The following is a 27,132-nucleotide window of genomic DNA, read 5'->3' as shown; positions in this document are numbered from 1 at the left end:
TCATGACCGAAGGAGGATAATGACTTTCATGCGCAATGCCATTCCTCCCAAGTATGCTGATACCCTTCCTGAGGCGGCCGAGAATCAGCTTGCCGCCATGCAGTCCTCGGCACTGGATGTGAGTTTCATTATGCCTTCATTATTACATATTCTCGTTTCTCTTGTTTTTTACTCTTGCTGTTTTGTGCAGATGTTTATTCTGCTGGACTCACTGAAGAAGTGGCGCACTACTTTGGTGCATGAAGAGGCTCGACACCGTCTTCTGGCCAGTCAGTGCGGCGATCAGCATTTTGCTGAGCTGGAGAAACTTCGTTTTGACAGGCGGAAGGAGATTGATGCTGTGACCAATTCCCTGACCTCCCAACGTGCTGAGAACGCGGGCCGTCTTCTACAAATTGATCAGAACTTTTCTCAAATGGAGAACCTTTCTGAGAAGATTAAGGAGAAGGAAGCTGAGCTTTCTCGTCTTGAGACTCATTTTAAGGAGTTGGAGGCCCAGCTGGAGGCGGCTCGCAAGGAGGTTGCCTCATCAAAGAGTGTTCTCGACCAGTCGGCCATGCTAGGTGAGAAATCAACTCGAAGGGGCATGGAGCTTGCATGGAATGCCGAATTTTCCAGTGAACGTCCCTTCAGCTGGTTCGAGAAGTTCCTCACCTATCAGATTGAGGTGGAGAAGGCTCAGAAGGAAGGACGCACTCCCCCTGAGTTTGTTCCCTGCGATGACGATGAATGAGGGCTTCTAGGCGCCTTATATTTATTTTGGGCTTGTTTTAGTGACGCCTTGCTTAGTGGCACCATGTGCATAATTTTGTAATTATGACTAATTTTTTGGAATGACTAGGCGTCTTTTGAACGTTTTTATTGCTATTTAGCTTTTGTCATCTTGTTTATTTGTGATTGATTCTATGATTATAGCTGACGCCCCTAAGTTGAGACGTCAAATGCTTGCCTTGGTCTTTTTGCCGAGGTCTTTAGCTACTTTATATAGCTTTTTTAGAAATGTGTGACCCTTGTGTTCTAGGTGATCAGCCTAGTGAGGGTGCTAATCTGGGCCACTTCTTAGGCCTTTAGATGACTAGTCTTTATTTCTTGAGAGAACGTTAGTTTGCATTTCTCCAAGAGATTTGGTAACATATTTGTCATAAAGTTTTTCCAGCAAGGCCGGCTTGCAGGGAATTTTTCATTTAATGTTTAAAGCATGCTACATGGTGCGTCTAATTTTTGGACGTCTTTACAAAACATATAATCAAGATAACATAAGTGTTAATCTAGAAAAAGTACTTTTTGAGGTTATCCGCATTCCATGTACGCAAAATCGGACGCCCCTGTATGTCTTGGATCCGGTATGTTCCGTCTCGAACCTCCTCGTAAATCTCATATGGACCTTCCCAAGTAGGAGTGAGTTTCCCTTGTTCATTGGCGCGTCCGACGGCTTCCATCTTTCTAAGCACAAAATCTCCTACTTTTAATATTCTTCTAGAAACCCTTTTGTTGTACTCCCTCGTCATTCGAAGTTTATATAGCTGCTGTCGTAGAGCCGCGTTTCCTCTTGTTTCTGGTAAGAAATCCAAGGCCGCCTTCATCATTTCCCAATTGGCGTCTTCATTAAATAACATGACGCGCAGAGTTGGCTCACACATTTCAATGGGTAGGACGGCTTCAGCTCCATAAGCTAACAAGAATGGTGTTTCTCCTGTGGAGTTTTTTTCCGTGGTCCGTATAGACTATAAAACATTGGGTAACTCGTCGGCCCATAAGCCCTTCGCCTCATCAAGCTTCTTTTTCATCCCTTCGGAAATGATTTTGTTGAACGCTTCTACTTGTCCGTTAGCTTGGGGGCGTCCTACTGATGCAAAACATGCTGTGATACAATGGTCGGCCAACCAATCTTCTAATTTGGGCGTCTTGAATTGTGGCTCCTTGTCAAAGACAATAGACTGAGGCACGCAAAATCTTGTGATGATGTTTTTCCAGATGAATGCTCTCACATCTTGAGCCTTAGTGTTTTTCAAAGCTTCAGCTTCTACCCATTTGGTGAAATAGTCGACGGCAACTATTATGTAACGTAATCCACCTGGTGCCGTCATATAAGGACCTAACAAGTCCATCCCCCATTTGGCAAATGGTATAGGGCTGGTGATTGGTGTCAGTCTCTGTGCTGGCCGTCGAATTAGATGAGCAAATCGTTGACATTTATCACACCGCTTAACCAAGTTAAGAGCGTCTTCTTTGAGAGTGGGCCAATAGTACCCGATTCTTAGGGCTTTTTCTGCCAGGTCCCTCCCTCCTATGTGAGAGCTGCATAATCCCTGATGAAGATCTTCCAGTACTTCATGCCCCTTCTCGGGGGTTACGCAGCGAAGAAGAGGTCGTGAGAAAGCTTTTTTGTATAGAGTCCCATTCCATATCTCGAACCAGGTACTTTTTCTTTGTAATCTTTCTGCCTGCTTGGGATCATCAGGAAGTACTCCATTCATTTTGAAATTAACAATATCATCCATCCAGGTGGCTGTTCGGTCTAGGATATCTGTCCTCGAGGCGTCAATGCTTTTGAGCTGTTTTACTTCCCAAAACACATGGCGTGGCGTATCACAAGATGCTGAACTTGCTAGTTTGGACAGAGCATCGGCTTTGTTGTTTTCAGACCGGGGTATATGTTGTATTTCAAAGTTAGACAGCTGCTGAACTTCCTGACGGACCTTTTCCAGATATTTTATCATGGCGTCATCCTTGGCCTCATATTCTCCTTTTACTTGAATGACGATTAACTGTGAGTCAGATAAAACAAAGACGTCTTCCGCCCCCGCTGCTTTGCTCATCTGCATTTCACATATCAGGGCTTCGTATTTAGCTTCGTTGTTTGACGCCTGAAAGTTAAAACGCATTGCATATTCATAGATATCCCCTTCTGGTGATTCGCAGATAATGCCGGCTCCCGGCCCATTTTGGGTGGCAGAGCCGTCCACATGAACTATCCACTGGGTTTTCTCATTCTTCAAATATGGTGGCTTGGTCAGTTCCGCAATGAAGTCAGCAAATGCCTGTCCCTTTATTGCCTTCCGCGGCGCATACGAAATATCAAATGCATTAAGCTCAATTGCCCAGTTGAGCATTCTTCCGGATGCTTCCAGATTGGTAAACGGTCGCTTTAGCGGTTGATCTGTGTATACTATCAGCCGATGAGCCAGGCAATATGGACGAAGCTTCTTACTAGCCAAGAACAGAGCGAAGCCGAATTTTTCAACAGTTGGATATTTGAGTTCAGCATTCTGCAACATCTGGCTGACAAAGTAGACAGGTAGTTGCGTCCCATCCTTTTCTGTAAGCAAGACGGCACTTAGTGCGTACTCTGAGATGGCAAGGTACAGATACAGGACTTCTCCTAAGAGAGGGCTGACCAGTCGCCGCAGAGTGTGCAAGTGTTCTTTTAAACGAAAGAAGGCGGCCTCTGCCTGCGGCGTCCACTCAAACTGGGTGCCCTTTTTTATGGTACTGAAAAAGTAATGACACTTATCTCCGGCTCTAGATAAAAATCGTCCCAAGGCGGCAAGACATCCAGTTAGGCGTTGCACATCTTTGACCGTCCTTGGCGATGTCATATTGATGACGGCATGCACCTTGTCCGGATTTGCTTCAATCCCTCTTTCATCAATCAGGAAGCCAAGGAACTTGCCAGAGGATACCCCGAATATGCACTTCTTTGGATTGAGTCTCATTTGGGATGTCCTGAGGGTCTCAAAGGTTTCTCGCAAGTCGTCGAGGTGATCCATCTTTTGCTTTCTTTTTACAATCATATCATCGATATAGGCTTCTATATTCCTTCCCAGTTGCTTCGCGAAAACCGTGTTCACCAACCGTTGGAAGGTGGCTGGGGCATTTTTTAAACCGAACAGCATTACTTTGTAGCAGTACAGTCCTTGTTCCGTGACAAATGACGTCTTCTCCTGATCTTCGGGCCACAGTGGGATCTGGTGAAATCTGGAGTAAGCGTCCATGAAGCTCATCATGGCATGTCCGACCGTTGAGTCGACGAGTCGATCTATCTTCGGTAGTGGGAAACTGTCCTTGGGGCAGGCTCTGTTGAGATCGGTGTAATCAACACACATCCTCCATGTCCCATTGGGCTTGGGTACCAGTACTACATTAGCTACCCAGTCTGGATACTGACATGGACGTATGAAGCCTGCGTCCATTAGCTTTTTAACCTCAGCAGCGGCGGCCAAATTTCTTGCTTCTCCATAATTCCTTTTCTTCTGGCGTACTGGCTTTATAGCACTATCCACATTTAGCTTGTGCACGGCTACCGTCGGATCAATGCCTAGCATCTCCTCTACCGTGAAGGCAAATATTTCTTTGTATTCTCGGAGAAGTTGCACTAATGCTGTTGACATGGGGTCGCCAGGGGGAATCCCAATGGGGACCGTTCGAGACGGGTCTGCTAAGTCCAGAATTATAGCATAGTGTGCTCCCACTGGCTCAGGTCGTCTTTCTTCATTGTGCTCCGTTGGTGCCTCTCGGGTTTTACGACGGCTTGCCAGAGGTTTAGCTTGCTCGTTTTCCCTCGGAGAGGCTCCCCAGGCCGGTGGCTCTAATGTCGATAAGTAACAATCCCTGGCCAACTGTTGATTTCCATAGAGGGACCCAACGCGTCCGTTACTTCCTACAAATTTGACCAGTAGTAAATGAGGAACGATCACAGCTCTTAGGTCGTTGAGTGTTGGACGATCGAGTATGATGTTGAATGCGGTGAGGTTTGCTACAATTATAAACCGGATGACACCTTCTTTGGTCACTGGGGGAATCCCTATGGAGGCCGGGAGTAAGATGGATCCAATTGGACGAACGATGCTCCCTCCGAATCCTACCAAGGGCCCGAATACCTTTTCTATGGCTTCAGGATCGTGCTTTAATTTCTGTAGACATTGCAGACTGATTATGTCGGACGAGCTCCCCGTGTCCACCAGTACTCTCTTCACTTTGAAATTAGCCACCTTAATCTCTATAACCAGAGGGTCATCGTCATATGGTGTTGCCGCCCTTCTGTAATCTTCTTTGGAAATTTCTACAGAGGGTAGATTCATCTGTGCGGGGCGAAGATAAGATGGACCTACTTGCCGTCCTTCCTTACATGGTTCTCCTGCAGCTATTCCCCCTGATATATTACCATAACTCTTTCGTCTGAATACTTCTTGAAGGGGAGGCTTGTTTCTTTGTCTGCGTCCTTTAAATGGATGTACTGGCGGAGGCATCCTTCAGCCGCATGATCACTTAGTATCTTCCTCAACATCCGACAGTTTTGGGTGTCGTGTCCTTCATCTTTGTGAAAAGCAGAGAAAGGGGCCTGTTGGCTGGATGTGGTCAATCTTCGGGGGGACGGTTCTATTCCCAAACTCGGTCCCTCAACCAGGAGGATGTTTTCAAGAGCCGTGTTGAACATAAAGGAGCCCCTAGATGACGACCTCCTTCGCCTTCTTTTCTCCTCAGTGTCGCGGCCATTCTTTCTCAAGGTGGCGCTCTCATGCGATCTTCTAGGAGTCTTGAGAGAGTGATGACCTTGAGCCTCATCATTCTTCTGTGAAGTTCGCCTCGTCCGTCTTCCTGGACGTTCCTCTTTTACATGCCGACTCTCCTTCTCCATGGTGCGTCCTTTCACGGGTGAGTCGAGATCTTCTGATAAAGGTTCCATCATCCTGCCATTATCATGCTCAGGGTTGGCTTCGTGGAGGGACCTAGTGACTTCTTTTTGGAGAACGTGTCAAAACCCTTCTTGCCATTCATCTGCGATATCTTGATGGGGACCATTCAACAAATGCTGCACAGACCTCGCGGCAGCAGGCCGGCTAGCTGCCGCGTCACAATGATAGTTGGACTTATCTTTAGACGCCCCTCCCCTGACTGGGAGTCCCATTTCGTCCTGGGGTTTTCCGCGCTCAGATTGAAGTTCAGCCATGACACTGTACCTCCCCACATACGGCGCCAAATATTGTGGGATCTTTTACGGTGATGACGTGTCACGCGTTCCTCGGAGGTATCAAGTATGACCTGGCACGAACTTCTGGCAACCTGCAAAACAAGAATATTCCCGTAGGAATATTCCCTCCGATGCTTAAGTAAGTATATGCTAGATAGAGAAATAATTTGTAGAGAGAGGGCAGAGCAAAGTTAATGCTAAGTTGGTGGGAAAGAAGTGATTGATCCCTTTCCTTGGGATCTGAGCCCTATTTATAGTGCTAGGGTTTTTTGGGGACATGTTCTCTTGCCCCATCTATGGGGTCGTGCTTCGTTGGATGAGGGCCAAGTGTCCCTTTCTCAAAGAGGCCTTTTAGCAAAATGGGCCGGCGCTGGTGGGCTTTTTGACTAAAGGTTGTTCCTTGGGTTTCCCTGAATACCCAGGTCCAGGCCTGCTTCTTGGGCTTGGACCATGGATTCGTTTGCCTAGTTATCTTGACTTCCTTTGGGCTTTAAGGTGCAACTATTAAGCCCACATCAGTAACCATTTAAATCATATAGTAACTATTGTACACATATAGTAACCTTTAAAACCATATAGTAACTATTGTACACATAGTAACTTCTAAAATAATATATAGTAACTATTGTACACATATAGTAACCTTTAAAATCATATAGTAACTATTGTGCACATATAGTAACCATTTAAATCATATAGTAACTATCGTACACCTAAGAAACGGACAAAAACATACTCTAAATAACATAGTACATAATGTAATAATATAGTAACTATTTAAAACATATAGTTACTTTAAAAATGTTGATAATATAAAAAACCATATATATTTCATTATCATTATCATTTCCCCATTGCCTAAAAGAGGGTCCCGCAAGAAGTGGGGTAAGGGGGGGTCAGAAGTACGCAACCTTACCCCTGCAATTGCAGAGAGGTTGTTTCCACTTCACCCATAAGCGATAACGGGACGACAACGAGACGCCCATCTTCTACTTCATGGAAAGGAAGCGAAGAGGTTTTAAGAGCTATTTTGATTTAGTCCATTACATCACACAGCCAAAAGAACAAATGAATCATTGGCTCCATCGAAAATGAAACAAAAGCCATATCTACTATGATAAAAATATAGTAACTATTTTAAACACATAGTTACTATTTAAAACTTATAACAATATAATTAATCTAAAACTACTACTAACATAACCACAACGAACATTGAGGTAACTGTAAAAAATACTTCAAAACATAAAATAAAGGTAACTATATCATTTATATACTAACTATATTAAACACTAATCCCAATTTCAACAAAATAACATGCAAGTCAAATCACTAAAAAAGATAAACAATAGAATCACTTCAAAAACATCCCAGAAGTTGTCAAGGTAGCTTGATTACGCCGTGAACGAGTTTGAACAACTTCAATCGGCGGTTGTTCCGACGAACCGACAACTACATTATTTTCCGGACTGTTAGTTACCACCTTCTTCACCATTTTAGTAGAAATTCAAGCAACACAGTGCTTTTTTGTTGAGTTTTGAGTAACTTTTTCAATAGATTTCAACGAGAAAACGAGAAATTCTTACACAAACTGAATCGAAGAGTGAAATTGGGAGCAGTTGAAAGAGGATAGAGAAAGTGAGAGAGAATTGCAGGAAGATGAATCGCGCAAAAAGTTAAAAAAAAATTAGCTTAAATACGGATCTTAGCGCATGTGGCAGTTAAACCCCATTGACAAACGTGCAATGGCTATAATACCCTGGTCCATGCTAACTTAGCCCATGTTCTGTTCACCTTATTTCCACTTATTTCGGGAAAAATAAGTTCAGATAAGTTCAGATAATTTCAGTTAAGTTCAGATAATTTTAGATTAGATAAGTTCATGAAAAATAAGGGTTGACCAAGTACAATTTATAACTAAAATAAGTTTTGATAAGTTCTAATAAGTTCAGATAAGTTAAGATAAGTTCAGTTAACTTCAGATAAGTTCAGATAAGATAAGTTCATGAAAAATAAGTGGAGCCTTAGCAAGCATGGACCCGGTTTATTATATAGTGTAAATAGGAACAAAAACAATTAATTAAAACGACAACAAAAAGAAGAGAGTGTGTACAAACGAACATGACTGCAACCTAGAATAGGGGAGAACAAGAAGTTTTCAGCTTCGTAGAGTACTACAGTAATTAGTGACAACGTAAGTACCAGTAAATGACTCGAATTTAAGACCAATATACCTTAATTTTGAGGTAAGGACAATCAATGCTACAAGAAGGGGAAACAAACAATTAACAAATTTGGGTCATCCATTGGTTACACTCTAAGTACAAGTTGGACGAATTATTACTTTTATTCTAGGTAGATTTGCGCATTGGTCTGTAGTTTCGAAATTGTCTATTTTGGCAATAAATTCAAAGTCGTCAAAATCTAGTCAATCTTTCAATATGCTTTTATGGCGATTGTCTATTGTTGGCAACAATTTCAAACTTGTCAGTATGCTTTTAAGGATGAAGATTTTGTTAGGCTAGAAAATCTAGGGCTAGCCAGATCGGATACCCGATCCGGTCCAATAAAATCTCGATATTCAGTTCCAAATACTCGAATGTAGAAACCGAATTGAATATTCATTTTCTCGGATCAGATATATAACTAATCACGTCGATCGGATTGGAATTTTTTTGCCTACTCACCCTTACCTGATTCGTTAGAATGAGACTGGGTACAGGTATGCAATTCGCTACCTAATTTGCTAAATTAGACCAAAATTGTACCATTTTTATGCGTTAATTCGCTTTTTTGGTTCGCGGTTCGTGGGGTGATTAAAGAGTTAGGTAGTAACATTGTGCCTACCCCTAAAAAATCCAAATCTAAGACAAAACTTGTTAGGAATGGTACGAGATAACAATCTTGACAAAGCACACAAAACACAAATAACGTGGTATCCCAGCGTCCTACTTGTATAATTAATCAAAACCGTTTTGAGCACAATCAACCTCACAGGTATTTCTCTCAAACTTTGCTCAAACTCATGATCTCAAGCATATCAGTCATAATGGTATATAAATCTCTATTTATATACCTCAACTTCCTAGCTAACCCTAACCCTAATATTAGGAAACACAATATTACTATAATATTACAATTTAGGAGAAACCAATATACTAACAAATATATATATCTAACATACAACTCGTAAAATGGGAATACGATAACATAATATATCTTCTAAATAAATATCTAGTAATATACCATAACCGGAAACCATCGCCATATTGGGTTTAATATTAACAAAACTGCTACCTGCTACTCCTAAATTTTTGGGGTTAAATATTGCATGAGTTCACATTCACTGCACCTTTGAAGAAGTTCTTAAACTTCTGATTACTAAAATGTAGGAGAGAAAGAGAGAGAGTTTATTGATTGAAGAATTGTTACAAGTGAATGAAGCAAGAGATCAGCAGCCTTATTTATATGACTGATGCTGTTGCTATACAATCTGTTGAGCTAACAACTAACTACTTGTAACTAACTAACTAACTGCAGCTTGTAACAAACTTATTACATGTCATCAATCTGTGTTTGCTGCCATGTCACTGATCTTTGTTTCCTGATCTTCCAAGCTGAACAACTTGGTTAGCAATGCAGTCAGTAGTTGTTGATTGTGCTTGTTGTTGTGTTTGTTGTGATCAGTTTGATCATTAGTGACAACCTGATCATGTGCTCCAATACCCCCCCTCAAGCTAGGGGCTGAATCATGAGAAAGCACACCTAGCTTGGACAGTAAATGAGAGTGTTGAGGAGAAGACAAGACCTTGGTGAGCACATCAGCTAATTGATCAGCAGTAGGAACATAAGTTAACTCAATTAGGCCTTCAAGAACCTTGTCTCTAGTAAAATGACAATCTAATTCAATATGTTTGGTACGTTCATGATGAACTGGATTCTTAGCTATATGAATGGCAGATTGATTGTCACACTTCAACTGAATAGGAGTTAGATTAGATAATCCCATTTCCTGTAGCAACCTAACCAACCAAGTTATCTCAGAAGCAGCAGCTGCCATAGCTCTGTACCCAGCTTCAGATCAGGATCTGGAAATAGTAGTCTGCTTCTTTGATTTCCAAGAAATGGGGCTATTTCCCAAAAGCATCACATAACCAGTTACTCACCTTCTTGTATCAGGGCAAGCTGCCCAATCAGAATCACAGTAAGCTTGTAAAGTGAGACTAGAAGAAGGTTGAATAGAGATGCCTTGACCAGCTGTATGTGCAACATATCTGAGCAGGTGATGCAATGCCTTTTGATGAGACAACTTAGGAGACTGCATGAACTGACTCAATATTTGGACAGCAAATGATAAGTCAGGTCTAGTGTGAGTGAGAAAATTTAATTTTCCAACTAAACATCTGAACTGGTTAGGATCAGTAAAGGGTTCATCCTCCAAAGATGTAAGTTTAAGTTTAGCTGGTAAAGGGGTCTTAGCTGGTTTAGACACATCCATTGCACAATCTGCTAGGAGTTCTCTAGTGAACTTGGATTGAGTAAGAACAACCCCATTGTGTGTTCTGGAAATTTCTATTCCCAGAAAGTAATTGAGCTCACCCAAATCCTTAATGCTGAACTTATTGTGTAAGTGTGTCTTCAAAGCAAGAATTTCTGAGAAATTTGGACCAGTTAGCAAAATGTCATCTACATATACTGCTACCAGAGTCTGTGAACCATTCAGAGTCTTGATAAACAATGAATAATCGTTTTTGGACTGAATGAAACCCGGTAGAATGAGTTCATAAGTGAGCTTGGCAAACCATTGCCTACTAGCTTGTTTTAGACCATACAGAGACTTCTTAAGCCTGCAAACTTTGTGATCAGGATTAGGAATACCATCTGGAACCTTCATATAAACCTCTTCTGTGAGATCACCATGCAAAAAGGCATTGTTGATATCTAGTTGATGAACAACCCAAGAATTGGTGACAGCCAAAGCAATTAAGCATCTAACTGTAGCCATTTTAACCACAGGTGAGAAAGTTTCCCCATAGTCTATTCCATACTTCTGTGTGAAGCCTTTGGCTACAAGCCTAGCCTTGTATCTTTCAATAGTGCCATCTTTCTTCAGTTTTATCCTATACACCCATTTGCAACCTATGGCCTTTTTGCCCTTAGGAAGAATACAAATCTCCCATGTATCATTAGCTGTGAGAGCTGCAAGTTCTTTGTCCATTGCTGAAATCCACTCTTTGGACTGAGAAGCTTCAAGAAAATTGACAGGTTCTGTTTCTTTGATGATCTGGTTTACTAAAACTTTGTGACCATCAGGGAGATCATCAAAACAAACAATGTTGCACCAACTGTTGTTAGTGGCAATACAGACAAAATCACTCATCCAAGTTGGTGGTTTGTGAGTTCTGTTTGATTGTCTAATTGGGACATTATTAGGTGGAGTAGGTATAATAGGTGGTTCAGTGTTTGGTTCAGTGTTTTGTTCAGTGTTTAAATCTGGTGAAGGTTTAGTGTTTGGTTCAGTGTTTGGTTCAGTGTTTGGTTCAGTGTTTGGTTCAGTGTTTGGTGGAGGTTCTGAGATATCAAAAACATCTGGAATATCAAAATCAGTTTGGAGATCAAAAGGTGTATGAACTGGAAGAAAGATTGGGTTTGTGTTTGTGTGTTGGTTAGCTGAAATATGAAAAGGTAAGTGCTTCTCATGAAATTGAACATCCCTGGAAATAATGATTTGTTTGGTTTCCAAATTCAACATCTTGTAAGCCTTTTGATCAGGTGGATAGCCAATTAAAACACAGGGAACAGATCTGGAATCAAATTTGGACCTGTTAGCCTTGATTGTTGATACATAGCCAAGACAATCATATACCTTCAGATGATCTAGAACCACTGCAGTCTTATTCAGCCTCTCATAGGGGATATCAAAATCAATACTACATAAAGGCATTCTGTTGATTAAATGAGTGGCTGTAAGGAGACATTCACCCCAAAACCTAATTGGCAACCTTGATTGGAAAAACAATGCCCTGGCAGTTTCTAAAAGATGCCCGTGTTTTCTTTCTACAACCCCATTCTGCTGAGGTGTTTCAGCACAACTTCTTTGGTGTTTAATGTCATTCCCTTGGTATAAAACCAATATTCTGCCCTCACATAACTCCTTGGCATTATCAGTTCTAATACATTTGATCTTCATGTCATACTGAGTGTGAACAAAATTCAAGAAATTGGACAAAATAGGAACACAATCAGATTTATTCTTCATCAAAAAGGTCCAAGTGTTTCTTGAAAAATCATCTACAATAGTGAGGAAAAAAGTACAATTGTCATGAGTCTTGACTTTATATGGACCCCATACATCAATATGTAGTAACTCAAAACATTGATTAGTCTTTGTATGACTAATTGAAAAAGGTTGCCTACATTGTTTTGCTCTTGGACATATCTGACAGAAACTATCACAATGCCTACCAACAGATGGTAAGGCCTTATTGACTAGATGCAACTTATCAAAAGGTAGATGCCCTATCCTTAAGTGCCACAGTTTAATATCCTCACTAATTGTGGCTAACACGTCTGAACTTGTAATGACAATATCCTTCGATGTCTTATTCTGCAAACCACCTTCAACCACAGCATACAATCCTGACTCTAGTTTACCAAGAACCACTGATTTCTGGGAATGCTCCTGAATCAAGCATTTATCATGAGTAAAAATTATATGGCAAGACAAATCTTTGCATAACTTGTGAGTTGAGATCAAATTAAATTGACAAGTAGGAACATGAAGAACATTTTGGAGAATAATGTCATTGCTAATCCTAACATCACCCACATGTGTAACCTGAACTTGTTTGCCATCAGCTACTGTTATTGTTTTAGCATCTTTATCAACTTTAGAATAAGTGTGAAAAAGATCCAGGTTAGAACATATGTGGTCTGTTGCTCCACTATCTATAATCCACCTTGAATTAAAAGAAGTGAGTAAGCAAGTACCTGCTACATTTACTTTGTGATAAAATTGTTTTTCTCCATCATTGATGAGACTCAAGAAATGTTGGTACTGTTCTTGTGAGATATGAGTGACATTCTCATCATTCTGCACATCATCATCCCCCTTTACCACTCCTGCAAACCTCTTATTTCTGTAATTGGCTGGATAGCCATGGAGCTTCCAACACTTGTCCATAGTATGACCTGGAATGTTGTAGTGATTACAGTAATAAGCTCCCCTTTTGTGAGTCACAGCAAACTTCTGATTACCAGGTCCGTGTATAACTTTTGGCTGATAACTTTTGTATGCATTTCTCTTATCATCAGCAACAGCAAAAACCATGGGATTGACTTCTTGTACTTCAGACATCTTCTGTTGCCTCTCATCTTGAACAAGCAACCTGTATGCAGTGGTTATGCTTGGTAGAGGATTCATCATCAAAATATTTGTTCTCACTTGTGAATGCTTCTTGTGTAACTTCATGAGTAATTGAATCAGTCTTTCTTCCTCCTTTTCTTGCAAAAATTTCTGACTCACATTGCATGTGCATCCAGTACAAACACACACTGTCACAGGTTTTGCACTGCTTAATTCATCCCAAATCATCTTGATTTTGGTGAAGAACTCAGTAATGCTGCTGTCACCTTGTGAAACTTCATTCAAGCTTTGTTGTAGCCCATAAAATTGTGGCCCTGGTGTGACAGAAAAACGCTCCTCTAAATCTTTCCAAATTTCCCTTGCAGTGGTTAAGAAGACTACACTCTTGTAAATTGTAGGACTCAAAGATCTTAACAAGTAAGACACGACCATACTGTTGCACCTATCCCAAGCATGATAATCAACATGATCAGAAGCTGGTTTAGGTAAGGTACCATCAATGAAACGCACCTTGTTCTTGATTGCAAAAGCAAGCAAGATACCTCTCTTCCATTCTGCATAGCCCTCTCCATCAAACTTATCAGAAACCACTGCTGCATAAGGATTTTCAGAAGAGTGTATGTAGTAAACACTGTTGGGATCTTGCATAGAACTCATTTCAGAACTCATTTCAATCTAACAAGAATTCTTTCTTGGATCAACTCTGTGTTTCAGAAACAATCAAACAGAAAATTTCAAGTTTCTTTGAACTTTGATTATGAAAGATAATGTGTTTGTTGTAATCTTAACAGTAAATGAATTTGCGGAAAACTTGCAGGAACTATGCCTGCTCTGATACCATGAAGAAGTTCTTAAACTTCTGATTACTAAAATGTAGGAGAGAAAGAGAGAGAGTTTATTGATTGAAGAATTGTTACAAGTGAATGAAGCAAGAGATCAGCAGCCTTATTTATATGACTGATGTTGTTGCTATACAATCTGTTGAGCTAACAATTAACTACTTGTAACTAACTAACTAACTACAGCTTGTAACAAACTTATTACATGTCATCAATCTGTGTTTGCTGCCATGTCACTGATCTTTGTTTCCTGATCTTCCAAGCTGAACAACTTGGTTAGCAATGCAGTCAGTAGTTGTTGATTGTGCTTGTTGTTGTGTTTGTTGTGATCAGTTTGATCATTAGTGACAACCTGATCATGTGCTCCAATAACCTTTGAATTGCATCCCTCCGGAGTACGTCTATCTCCACTTCCATATCACTGATACACAATAGTATCAAACTGCACACCTTGTATATTAATCCATCCCCATGAAGATAATCTAACATGTGCAGCAGTGCAGGGGTTGAACCAAGTGGAACTGTGCAAGATCAACAAAAAAAATAAAACCCTAAGTGTCAATTATACTGTTTTTGATACTTACTTTCCAAACGTCCATAATTTGGTAATTTCAACTCCAAATTTGATCATTCGGAGGTCCATTAAAACGTTCACATTTGAACCAAGTGTAAAGGGTGGTCAAACGCTTAAATCGAACAAGTATAGAGTCAGACTTTTTAGTGGAGTTACATGGCTGTTGTTCTGGAAGTGAAACAGCTGCTGATTTTGGCATATAGTTTTAATTTGCTTTTATTGTTAAGTTTAGCTGGCAATAAAGCCTAATTAAGAGCCACTCTTCAAGTATTCATGATGATTGATGGCTGGTTATTAGGAGTGTTTTAAACTCTTCATTTTCTGCTCATAAGCAGCCCAATGAAGAGGAGTTATTATAGGAGTGAATTAAGGAGCATTTGTAGCTCCTCTTTTGTTGTCCTTTTGGACGTTTTTCCTTTTTTTTTTTTTTTTTTTTTTTTTTGAACTAAAATTAATTCATTAATAAAAAGTCATACGACATCTACAAAAGAAATCTGAATCTATCAAATACATAACAAATCGAATCAAATAAAACTCGTTTTTCCTAGGGTACGTTGATCCTTTGCCTTCCTTTACTGCTCCTATTCTCTATAAAAGTAGAGCTAATGATAATAAAAAAGGATAAATGAGTTTGATAAAAAAAAAAACTTGAGTTTTCGTAGTTTATACTTTGAGTTTGTCTCGAGTTTAAGCTTCCCTTATTACTTTGAGTTAGTCTTGAGTGATAAACTTATAAGAGATTGGGTAAGTCTTGTCTCTGGTCTAAAACCCCAAATCATTGAGTGTACGTGTTCTTGTGATTTTATTCTATCCTTATTTTCAATTGTTTTAAAGTGTTCTTTTGAGTGTTCTTGGTCTTTTAATTTAAAATCATAATCCGTAATTTTGGATTGTGTTTTTAGATTTACATCAGGGGTGCAACTAATTACCCAATTTCTAAGAGTACAATTTATATGTGAGTGTTAAACTACGTGTACCACATTGAATAGAAATGCATTATTCAAGTCATGACAAAATTGATTTTAGAATGAAATCATGTCAAGACTTTTATGGTCTATTTCACCTAGTGTGCTAGTATTTTCCGTAGTGATTTTATCACCCATCCCCTCTTAAGGGAGCTATGTAGTGCTTTCATCTCAGTGTAGTTGCCCCATTTAACCTAAAAATTTAGTGTATCGTTATTCAACGTCCGCATTAGCTAAAATCGCCCGTGTTAATTGAATGAAAGTACAATTTTTCCCTTTTAAAAATTAAGGTCTTTTACAAACTTCCACTACGACAGCTATTCCGACCGATATTCCGATAACTTACACTTCCCGACCTCACTGCATTGTTTCTCTCCCACCCTCACTGCCTGAAAAGTAGGGGGAAGGGGGGTTGTCTTGACATTAGCTGCCAGAAAATAAGGGGAAGGGAAAAGAAGGTCATAGCCACCACCATCCCCAATCACTCTACGCATCGGGAAGATAGACCGCTGCTATGTTGAAGATAGAGAAGACCTAGTCTAATACCATAATGGAATATGATCCTTATTTTTTATTGATTGACAATCAACGTTATATACAAGGTTAATTGCCTAAATCACTCCTACAATTATGGAGGTCATTTGACTAATTGATAACTAATTTGCTAGGTATACGTTAATATATTCTAGAGAATATTTACACAATATTTTAAATAAATAACCGCATCAATGAACAGCAGTCACCGAATGGGTTGTCGGCGGCAGTAAATAAGGGTTAACTTTTTTTAATTCACGGTGGCGCACACAATTCGCGTCGGCGACACGGCTGCCGCGCACAGCCTGAGCGTCGGAAACATGGTGGTCGAGCAAAACCTGTGCGTCGGAAACATGGTGGTCGCGCACAAGATTTGCGCGGTCTCCGTGACGCTGGCGCGAATTGTGTGCGCCACTATGCAAATTATTATTTTTTGTTTTTTTACTTTATTTCAGAAAAACAGAGCAGTGAGGGCGAGATTGTTTTTCGACGGATTTGGTAGAGTAACAGAGCAGTCAGGGTGGGAAGTGGAAGGTGGTCGGAGAGAATCCGTTGGTGGTGGAAAATAAGTGTGGTGGCCGAAAGTTAGGAGCGGTTGGGCAGAGGTGAGGAGGGGAGGAACTAAGGGTAACCATGTACTTTTACATAATAAATATGGGCGATTTTAATCGATACGGGCGTCGAATAAAAATCCCCAAAATTTATCATAATTAAAAATGTTCTACGTAAACACGTAGTATGTATGTTACGTTATTGTTACCTAAATTTTAAACCTAACTCTACTTTTATACTCGATCATGCACACTTTTTAACCCATTTTTCACGATGTGGTCTATTTTGATTCTGTATGGAGATACTAATTAAGATAGAGGTGAAATTGATAATTTAGATGAAACTTAAAAGGTGATAGGTGGCTGAGTTGATAAGGTATCAAATCGAAAAAATACCTTATTTGAAGAGTTGTGTATTTCTTGTGAAGCTTAAATTTTTCGGTTTTTTCATGAAATTCCCTTGAGGTTTAACGAAATGCACCAAATACACTCGCGTGTTTCAAATTACATATTATACCCCTATTTAAACTTATTGTGCACCAAATACCCTTCTTATTAACGGAAGTCTAACGCCGTTAGTCATTAATGCTAATTAACTTACTTAACCCCCCTAATTAAACTAATTAAACCTAATCGAACGCGGGTGTATTTGGTGTACTTCGTTAAACATCAGGGGCATTTCATGCATATAGTTATTTTAAATAGTTACATATAGGTTATACTACGTAATGAAATGTAAGGACCTTAAATTAAAAAGCTACTCAAAATAACATCTCAACTTAAGTCTATTTCTTTTTTTTTTTGCTAAGCAAGAGAGAAATATATTAATTGGATCAAACAATTACACCTTAAGCCAATTCCAAGTCATACAAACCAACTAGGTTGGACACTTTGCCCTTGAAATCAGCAAACACAAAGCTAAACAAGCTCTAAAACACAACCAGAATGCCTAAAAGGCTATTACAAATTTGTGAACCATTCACTATCTCTCTTGCTTACATGTTTTGGCAGAACAACCTGAATTCTGCTCTTGACCATTTGCTTCAAATCCTTCATACTCTGACTGACAGTGGGAATGGAATTATCCCAAAAACTTGTGTTTATACACCTCCATATCAGGTAGACAGCAGCACCAACAGCTGCAAAATACACCTGCTTCCTGAACTTTGAAGCTTTACTTTGTCCAGCTTTTCTGACTAACTGAACCAAATTGCCATGAATAGAGAAACCTATCCACTGATGTACTGCTATAATAATTTGCTTACTATATTGGCACTGAAAGAAGAGATGCTGATGAGTCTCATCATCCAAGCCACAAATCAAGCAACTAGCAGATTGACTAATGCCTATCTTTGCTAGTTTGTCTGTAGTCTGAAGCTTTGATTGAACAGCCAACCAGCAAATGAATCTATGTTTTGGAACATTCAACCTATTCCAAACCATTTTGTCCGAATGCACCCTTGGCTTGTCTCCTAGGAGTTTCTCATACACTTGTTTCACTGAATAATGAGGCATGTTCTCAAAATCTGCACAAGTAAAAAACTGTTTGAGCTGCTCCTTTGTATTGCACACTTGCTTCCAGTACCAGCTAGCAGTAGAACCAGGCTGATACTCCCACCAATCCCCATCCTTTAAGTAGACTGAATTAATCCACCTAATCCACACATTATCCTGCTTCTTGACTAAAGCCCAAACATATTTCCCCATAAAGGCAATATTCCACTTCTGAACATCTCTAAACCCCAACCCCCCAGTGTGCTTGTCACTACAGACTTTATCCCAAGCTATGTTGCTTGGTTTATGACTGAAAGCATGGCCACTCCATAGGAAGGCTCTGCAGATCTTCACTATATCTTGAAGAACACCTTTTGGAAGCACATAAATTTGTGCCCAATACATGTGCAAACTTAGTAAAACTGAATTAACAAGCTGCATTCTTGCTGTATAGGATAAATTCCTAGAACTCCAAATTTTTATCCTAGTGATCATCTTATCCACCAAATGAGCACACTGAGCCACAGAGATCTTCTTAGAGCATATAGGGACCCCCAAATATTTGAATGGCAATATACTTCTAGAAAATCCAGAAACATCTACTACCCTCTGAATATCAGATTCATGCATGCCATGACAGTGGATAGAAGATTTTTGTTGATTTGCCTTTAAGCCAGAAGTATTAGAAAACAACTCGAAAGCTTGAAGCAACAAGTAAATAAACTGATAATCTCCCTTGCTATAGATAATCAGATCATCAGCAAAACATAAGTGAGTAAGACCAATCCCCTTACACCTTGGATGAAACTGGAACTGATGCATAGAGCTCACTCTATTCAGAATTCTAGACAAATATTCCATGCAAATGATAAATAACAGAGGAGAGATAGGGTATCCTTGCCTCAATCCTCTCTTGGATTTAAAGAACCCATGCATAGAACCATTCAGCATCAAAGAAAACATGGGAGTAATAACACATTGCATAACCATATCAACAAATTGCTTTGGGAAATCCAAAAGAACCAGCATCTCCTGTAAGAACTGCCAATCAACAGTATCATAGGCTTTTTGAAGACCAAACTTCATAAGGCAGCTAGGCTTAACCCCTTTCCTCCCATAATGCCTGACTAAATCTTGCACAACCATAATATTATGAACTATGTATCTCCCATGAACAAAACCTCCTTGATTTTCCATGATGAGATCAGGAAGAACTTGTCTTAATCTCCCACACAAAACTTTTGTTATGCACTTATAATTGGTGTTGCAGCAAGAAATTGGCCTGAACTCACTCACATCCTTTGGACATTTAGTCTTGGGAATAAGAGTAATCACAGTGTGGCTCACCTCCTTCAAGATTCTTCCTTGCTGTAACATATCAACAATGGATGCAATGACTTCATCCCCAACAATATGCCAAGCATCTTTGTAAAAAATAAGAGCCAAAACCATCTGGACCAGGAGCTTTAATACCTGGAATAGAGAAAAGAGCCTTCTTAACTTCATCTGCTGTATAAGGAGCATTGAGTATAGCTTTATGATGATCCAAACAGACTGACCCCTGCTGCACCACCTCCTTGTTTACTGGTGTTCTATTATCAGAAGTACTACCTAGGAGCACTTTATAATAATCCAAAAAAGCTTGGGACACCCCATCAGCTGTATCTTTCCATTCTCCTTGCATATCATAAATGCTATACACTTGGTTCTGTACCTTTCTAATCTTGATACTCTGATGAAAAAGAGAAGTATTCTCATTTCCATCTTTAAGCCAAGACAATTTTGCTTTCTGACTGAGGAAAGCCAAATAAGCATTATGTTTCTCCTTATAATCCTGAATTGCAATCAACTCTGCATCTGCAAAACTTTGATTAGAAGGATTATTATGCATTGCAGTTTGTGCAATCACCATAGTCTGATAAGCTCTCAAATCTGCTGCTTGAATATCTGTAAAACCTACTTTATTCAACTCTTTAAGAGCCAGTTTAACTCTTTTCAGTTTATTAATCAAAATGAACATTAATTTTAGTGCCAATAAACTGAGTATTCCAAGTCTGCTGAACAATATCAGAAAACACATTTGAAGACTTCCACATAGTAAAATACTTAAATGGTTTCTTCCCTCCATCATCTCTGGGAAACACAGAAAGAAGACCAGGAGAGTGATCAAAAAGCCCTTCTGGCATAAAACACACTTCAGCAACAGGAAAGCAAGTTTGCCAAGCTTGATTAGCCATAAATCTATCAATTTTTGAAAAAACCCTGTTGTTACCTTGTTGCTTGTTGTTCCAGGTGAAAAGATTACCCACACACTTAATGTCTTCCATACCACAAGCATGCATACAGTTTCTCACATCCACAATATCTCTATCTCTGACAGGAGCTCCAATTCTCTCATCTAATGCCATAACAAAGTTGAAATCCCCACACACAATCCAGGGTTCTTGAGTGTTAAGCAACAACAAATCCCTCCATAGATCTTGTCTCATACCAGCATCATTAAAAGCATAAACAAAAGTGCAATAAAAGGGTTTCCTACCACTTACAGGAGTAACATGGCAATGAACAAACTGACTGGATGCAGCAACAATGTTAACTGTGAAGCAACCAGCCTTCCAGGCTACAACTATCCTACCACCAGAGTGATAGCTAGAGTTGCTAGTAAAGCACCAATTTACAAAAACTTTCTGATAAAGCTTCCCTAGATTAGAGAGCTTTACCTTATGTTCCAGGAGCCCCACCAAACCCACTGCATACTTCTGAATAAAGTGATTCACCTCATTCTGTTTCTGAATTGAGTTTAGGCCCCTGACATTCCAAGCTAACACTCTATCCATTAGAGTTGGAAGAGTTCCCTCCTCCAGGCATCACTATCCTTTGTTCATCCCCTTTATACTGTTCTCCTACCAGTTCCTCCTTATCAACTAAAGAGGCCTCCAATATCTGAAAAGTATTAGAAGTTCTAACTGGAGTTTCTAGACCAACTCTCACTCTAATTGGTCTCAAAGATCTTTGAAAACCTTCTTGATCCACAATAGGACTAACCACATGTTCACCCTGCTCAGTTGATTGAACTGGAATTAAAACAGATGGTTGAGCTTTCCTAATCCAGATCTTCTTCTGACCTTGTCTACATTCAGTCTGTAGGTGACCAAACATCTTGCATTTAGTGCAAATTGTTGGCCTCCATTCATAAAATATGGCAACTCTCACCATAATGCCATTCTCATCTCTGAAAGAAATAAATCAGGCAACTCTTGAGACAATGGTACATCCACCATGACTCTAGCAAACTGAAGTTTATCTCTACTGATTGTGGCCTGATCCCTCCTTAGTGGCTTGCCTAACTGTGCTACAATCTTAAACAAAGCCTTTTTCCCCCAATACTTGAAGTTTAGCTTCAATTGCACCCAAATTGGCACAGATTGAAGTTCTGGTGTATCCATGTTCATATTAGAGTTCCAAGGTTTCAGAATAAGAGGCTTACTATCAAAGAAATAGTGTCCTCTCAACACCTTATCACTCGAGTCCATAGTAAGAAATCTCACCAGAAAAACCCCCTTTCTCACCATGACAACCTTATCAACATTCAACTGTTTTCAAATCCTTCGAACGAATCCCTCCATGACATTGATAGGAGGATTAGCCCCCACAATGTAACACACCACAGTAGAACTCCAAAATTCAATCTCCTCTTGAATATCATCAAAACCAATTTCAACAGGGTTACTCTCATCACTATGAATTTCACTAACATCAACATTATCAGAAACAATCTGTTCTGGATTCAATTTCATAGGTATTTCAACATTATTATAAAAAATAGGTGCATTATCAGTAGCAGCAACCTCATCAAATTGCTGCAATATAGGAATTGAAATCGTACCCACTTCCATATTAGATCGAGCAGTACCTTGTTTCATCTGATTTGCTGAGCCATGAATCACCTCCATAAACTCATTAAAAGAATGCCTCACTTCTGATCGAGTTTGAAGATGCTGCAAACCTGATTTTGGCGTGAAAATTTCATTTTCGAGCCCATAATCCAGTGCCTCTACCCCCATAACCTCCTCAATACTGCGTGTTTTCAAAGCTTGTGAATCTGATGATGGACCTCGAGGTTTGCCTTTGTCATTTCCATGCTTGCTGCTTTGAGATTTCGAGCCAGATTTCCTTGCCATGGCTACGGTGCACGTTAAGCTAACATGCACCGAGAGAAAACTTGGGGAGAAAGTCTCTCAGCGATAACTTAAGTCTATTTCACAACTTTAATTTCTATTTAAGGTGCTTGTCAAACAACTCTAATCATTAAGGTGACTTAAAATCACCTTAAACGCCGAAAATGCATGGCTTGCCATACAAATTCTTTATGCATCCACTTCTACTTTATTTATGTCTAGCAACCACGTGTTTCCATCTTACCCCCTCTCTCCAATATTTACACAATTTCCCTCATTCTCCCAAAACCAACTTACCGTTTCTAGAAGGAAGAGCTTACAATAGATAACATAGGGCGTGTTGGGCGGTAGCGTTTGAGGTAGCGGGAGGTTTTTTACCTATTCAAAACGCTGCTTGTAAAATATCTAAGTGTTTGGCATGGTAGGGATGGGGTAGTGGTTAGCGGTAGAGGTAGCGATTTAGTTAAAAATAGTAGCGTTTGAAGGTAGCGGGTAGCTTCTGATAAAATTATAATGAAGTATTAGACAACATATATAACTTTTATTGTATTTTACGTTCTCAACCGCTACTTTTATCAAACACTCATACTAGTTACTCGTTACTTTGACAGCTAACCGTTACCCGCTACTATTGACCACTACCCATTACTTCAACCGCTAATGCTACCCGGTACCGCTAGTTTCGCCAAACATGGTCTATTGTACATTTATATTAGAATTTAAATGAAAATTGAGGAATTAAGATTTTTGAAATCATATGTAATTTTCCTCTATTTTATTATCCAATGTTAAGTATTATTTCCCTCTAATTTACAAAGACAATAATAATCGTTCAAGGGAGTTATACAAAGAATTACTTCCACTTTAATCATTTTTTATGCAAATATAGGTCAATCTTAAGGTCAACCTGGTCCTGACCTAATAATGTTTCAATTCTAAACAATTTTTTCCCCTACTCGTAAAGTTAAAGAAAAATTAAGCACCCATTTTGTTCACACTAGTTCTCTCAATAAAAAATGAAAAAAAAATAAAAGATAATTAAATACTATACATATTACCTTCGTTTCAAAATGATCTTTACACTTTCAGTTTTGGTCCGTTTCATAATAATCTTTACACTTTGTATTTTTCTATTTCTGGATATAAAATTTTACTATCTTACCTTTCTTACCCAACAATATTTACAATTTTTCACTCATTTTCTCTTACGTTATTCATTTTTTTCTTACATCCACCCATTTTTTTACGCATTTCTCTTACTTTATCTAAATTATATTCAATCAACTTTTTTTTATTTTTATCTTGATATTTGTGTAAATAATAACCGTAAAGATTTTTATGAAAATGAGGTAGTACATAATAGTTCAGTTGTTGTTTTATAATTTTTGTTTAGAGTGGAGGGAGTGTATCGTATCATATTGTACTTCATATTTGGTTTTTTTAAGGATTGTATGTCTTGTTTTTATTATAATGGCAATTACTAAAATTTCTATAGTAATTAATACGTAGACTCTGTTTTATTCACCTTATTTTCACTTATTTCAGGTATGATAAAATAAGATAAAATAAGGGCCAATAAGATAAGATAAGATAAGTTCATGATCAAATTTCTATAGTAATTACTACGTAGACTCTGTTTTATTCACCTTATTTTCACTTATTTCAGGTCTGATAAAATAAGATAAAATAAGGGCCAATAAGATAAGATAAGATAAAATAAGATAAGATAAGATAAAATAAGATAAGTTCAGGGTCAATAAGATAAGATAAGATAAGTTCAGGGCCAATAAGATAAGATAATATAAGATAAGGTGAGGTAAATATTACATAAGGTAATACTATAAGTTTCAATAAGATAAGATAAGATAAGATAATCTTCAATAGGATAAGATAAGATAAATGTCAATAAGATAAGATAAGATAAAATAAAGGTCAATAAGTTCAGATAAGATAAGATAAGATAAAGGTTAATAAGATAAGATAAGATAAAATAAGATAAGTTCAGGGCCAATAAGATAAGATAAGATAAGATAACTGAAATTTAGGTGAAGAGAACACTACTGTAGCACGTAATACTTCATTGGTAATTTTAATGATTTTTTTGTTGCGAATGAACTACAAGCTAGGACAATATATACTCCCTCTGTATTTATTTAAGGGATACACTTGTTTTTTCCGGCCGTATTTACTTAAGAGATACACTTGTCATTTTTAGTAACTTATCAACCCCACCATCTAATCATTTACTATATACTAAAGTAATCACCAGAGGATTTCCTGAAGTACACATGTTACTTTCTTAGCAATTATTTTCCCGCCTAAAGTTTTATATATATATATATTTATTTTTAATTTAATAACGAAATTTACTGGTGATTATAAAAGGTTGTTGCACGCAGATATTTAGTAAATATAATATTTAGATCCTTATTATATTATAATGATAGATTATTAATAAATATTTTAATATTTAATATTTAGTAAGGGCTTCTTTGATAACATCTAAATTTGTACGGTTTTGATAACAAAGATTTTGCAAAGATTTTGCACACGTGTACTTCAGAAGGTTGTTGTACGGTTTTGATAACATCTCCTAAATATTAGGCATACAGTCAAAGAATATCTAAATATCATTATCTAAATTTCACCTAGATATTAGGCATGCAGTCAAAGAATCATTTACTATATAACAAAGACGTGTACACTTAATATCATTTTAACAACTTTTTTAATACTTTTAAAATAATCGATAAAATCTTATGGTTTAAACAATTACTTATTTAAATTTTCTCCTTGATATTAGGCATAAAAAAATAGGTTGGTTATTTTATGTCTACACTATATAAATGATACACGTTTACCCACAGACTATACTACACCATCGTTTCCAAACAATATTCATTTGCTGTAGAAATCCATGGCATCAAAATTAAATTTGGTTGCTGATATTACTCCATTGAACGAATCATGGAGTATACAAGTTAGAGTAATTCGACTCTGGAAAACTCCTACCTTTAGGAATCATGTAGATCCCTACAGTATTGAAATGGTTCTAATGGATGAGAAGGTAATTTATCTATCTTTTTAACGATAAGTATAATCATTTACTATGAACTACTCCCTCCATTCCTTTTTGTTCTTCCCGTTTCTATTTCGGGTGTTTCTTTTTGTTCTTCCCATTTCCTTTTTTGGACATACTTTTTTTCCCAATTCACCCTTATTTCCCCTTATATTTACCAAATAACCTAAAGATTCCACCCTTATTCTAACATAAAAATCCCCACCTTTCTTATTTTATTCATTAATCATTCCCAATAAACCACTCTCTCACCTCCATCATTTTCACGAATCTCTCCTCATTTATCTCCTCCTTCCTCTCACATTTTTTTCTCTCTCCTCCATGAACTCTGATTTCTCATCAACTGTTCTTCATTTCTCTTCTTCTCCCTCTCACGTTTTTCTCTCTCCTCCAAAATCTCTCTGAGAAATCAACTCAAAATTTCTCTCTTCTCCAAAATTTCTTTGTTCCTCAAATATGAAGGTTTTCGACAAATTGCAACCATGAAATCGAATTTAAATGGTGAAATTCTAAATCTCCGATCCTCCGCAACCCCCACCACACCTCCGCCGCCGCCACCACACTCTGAAAAAAAACTCTAGATCAAGGCTTTAGATGGTGAAATTCGCCCATAAAAACTCTAGATCTAGAGTTTTCATGGTCGAATTTGACCTCTAAATCCTCAAAATCGTGGATTGATGGTGAAATTTGACGGGTATATGTTTCTTGACTTTTCGTTTTTTTATTTTTTGTTTAGATTTTTTATGGGTATGTCTGAATTTTCCGAATTTTTATGGGTATGTTTAGATTTTTTATGGGTATGTTGCGATTTTTTATGGGTATATATGTTCGAATGTTTCGATTTCTTTGGGATGATATTCGAATTTTTCTGGATTGATGTTTCTTATTTTCTGGGTTGATATTTCGAATTTTGGGTTGATCTTTATTTATGGGTTCATGCATGTTTTAAATTTTATGGGTTGAATTTTCTCTGAATTTTATTGAATTTTTGTTGATAAATCTACACGGAGAATCGCTGAATTTGTTGAATAATTTAAGTTGATTAATCTCTGAATTTTTGTTCATTAATCTCTGATTTACATAGAATTGTTGTTGAATTTTTGTTGCTAATTATTTCTTGGCTCATATTCTGAAATTTGGGTTACTTCTGATTTCTAGGTTAATTTTCTTGAATTTTTTGGGTTACTTTTATTTCTGGGTTAATTTTCTTGAATTGTTTGGGTTTTTATTTCTGGGTTAATTTTCTTGAATTTTTTGCTAATTATTTCTGGTTCATTTTCGCAGAAGTGTGAAGGTGGAGGAGAGTTTTCAAGCCATCCTATTTGTTTTCATGTTTTTATCCACGTGTAATCTGATTTATTAATAAAGAAATAAATATCTTTACTTTTCATCATTTGTTTATTGTTTTCTCTCTCCTTCTTTATTCCAATCACTTACACCCAATCATTACACAAATACCCAAACATTCAAAGATTTCAGTTTTCTTATTTTCCACACCCATTCCCAAATGGGAAGAACTTAAAGGAACAGAGGGAGTACTTAACTTATATCTCTTTTCTTGATATTAATTTTCAGGGAGTA

The 27,132-nt window shown here is 38.2% G+C and overlaps 2 protein-coding genes and 1 long non-coding RNA gene across 3 annotated transcripts; 1 reads left to right on the top strand and 2 right to left on the bottom strand.

Moving 5' to 3' along the window:
* Positions 1-1,724: 1,724 nt before the first annotated feature.
* Positions 1,725-3,770, bottom strand: LOC130461606 (uncharacterized). The gene is made up of 3 exons (XM_056829760.1): positions 2,490-3,770; positions 1,871-2,309; positions 1,725-1,789 (listed from the first exon to the last, which is right to left on the bottom strand). Exons 1-3 carry the CDS (start codon positions 3,768-3,770, stop codon positions 1,725-1,727), a joined length of 1,785 nt encoding a protein of 594 aa, XP_056685738.1.
* Positions 3,771-3,795: 25 nt separating this feature from the next.
* Positions 3,796-5,081, bottom strand: LOC130461605 (uncharacterized). Its single transcript, XM_056829759.1, has 3 exons — positions 4,968-5,081; positions 3,913-4,913; positions 3,796-3,868 (listed from the first exon to the last, which is right to left on the bottom strand). The coding sequence occupies exons 1-3, from the start codon at positions 5,079-5,081 to the stop codon at positions 3,796-3,798; spliced, it is 1,188 nt and encodes a 395-aa protein (XP_056685737.1).
* A 20,712-nt stretch (positions 5,082-25,793) lies between these two features.
* LOC130460703 (uncharacterized) lies at positions 25,794-27,130 on the top strand. The gene is made up of 2 exons (XR_008920759.1): positions 25,794-26,245; positions 26,836-27,130. It is a non-coding gene; the product is annotated as an uncharacterized lncRNA (long non-coding RNA).
* The last annotated feature ends 2 nt before the right edge of the window (positions 27,131-27,132 follow it).

This window comes from Spinacia oleracea, chromosome 5 (assembly GCF_020520425.1).
Source record: "Spinacia oleracea cultivar Varoflay chromosome 5, BTI_SOV_V1, whole genome shotgun sequence".
NCBI classification, from domain to species: domain Eukaryota; kingdom Viridiplantae; phylum Streptophyta; class Magnoliopsida; order Caryophyllales; family Amaranthaceae; genus Spinacia; species Spinacia oleracea.
The sequence above is the reverse complement of the archived record's forward strand: the minus strand, read 5'-3'. Positions and strand labels throughout refer to the sequence as shown.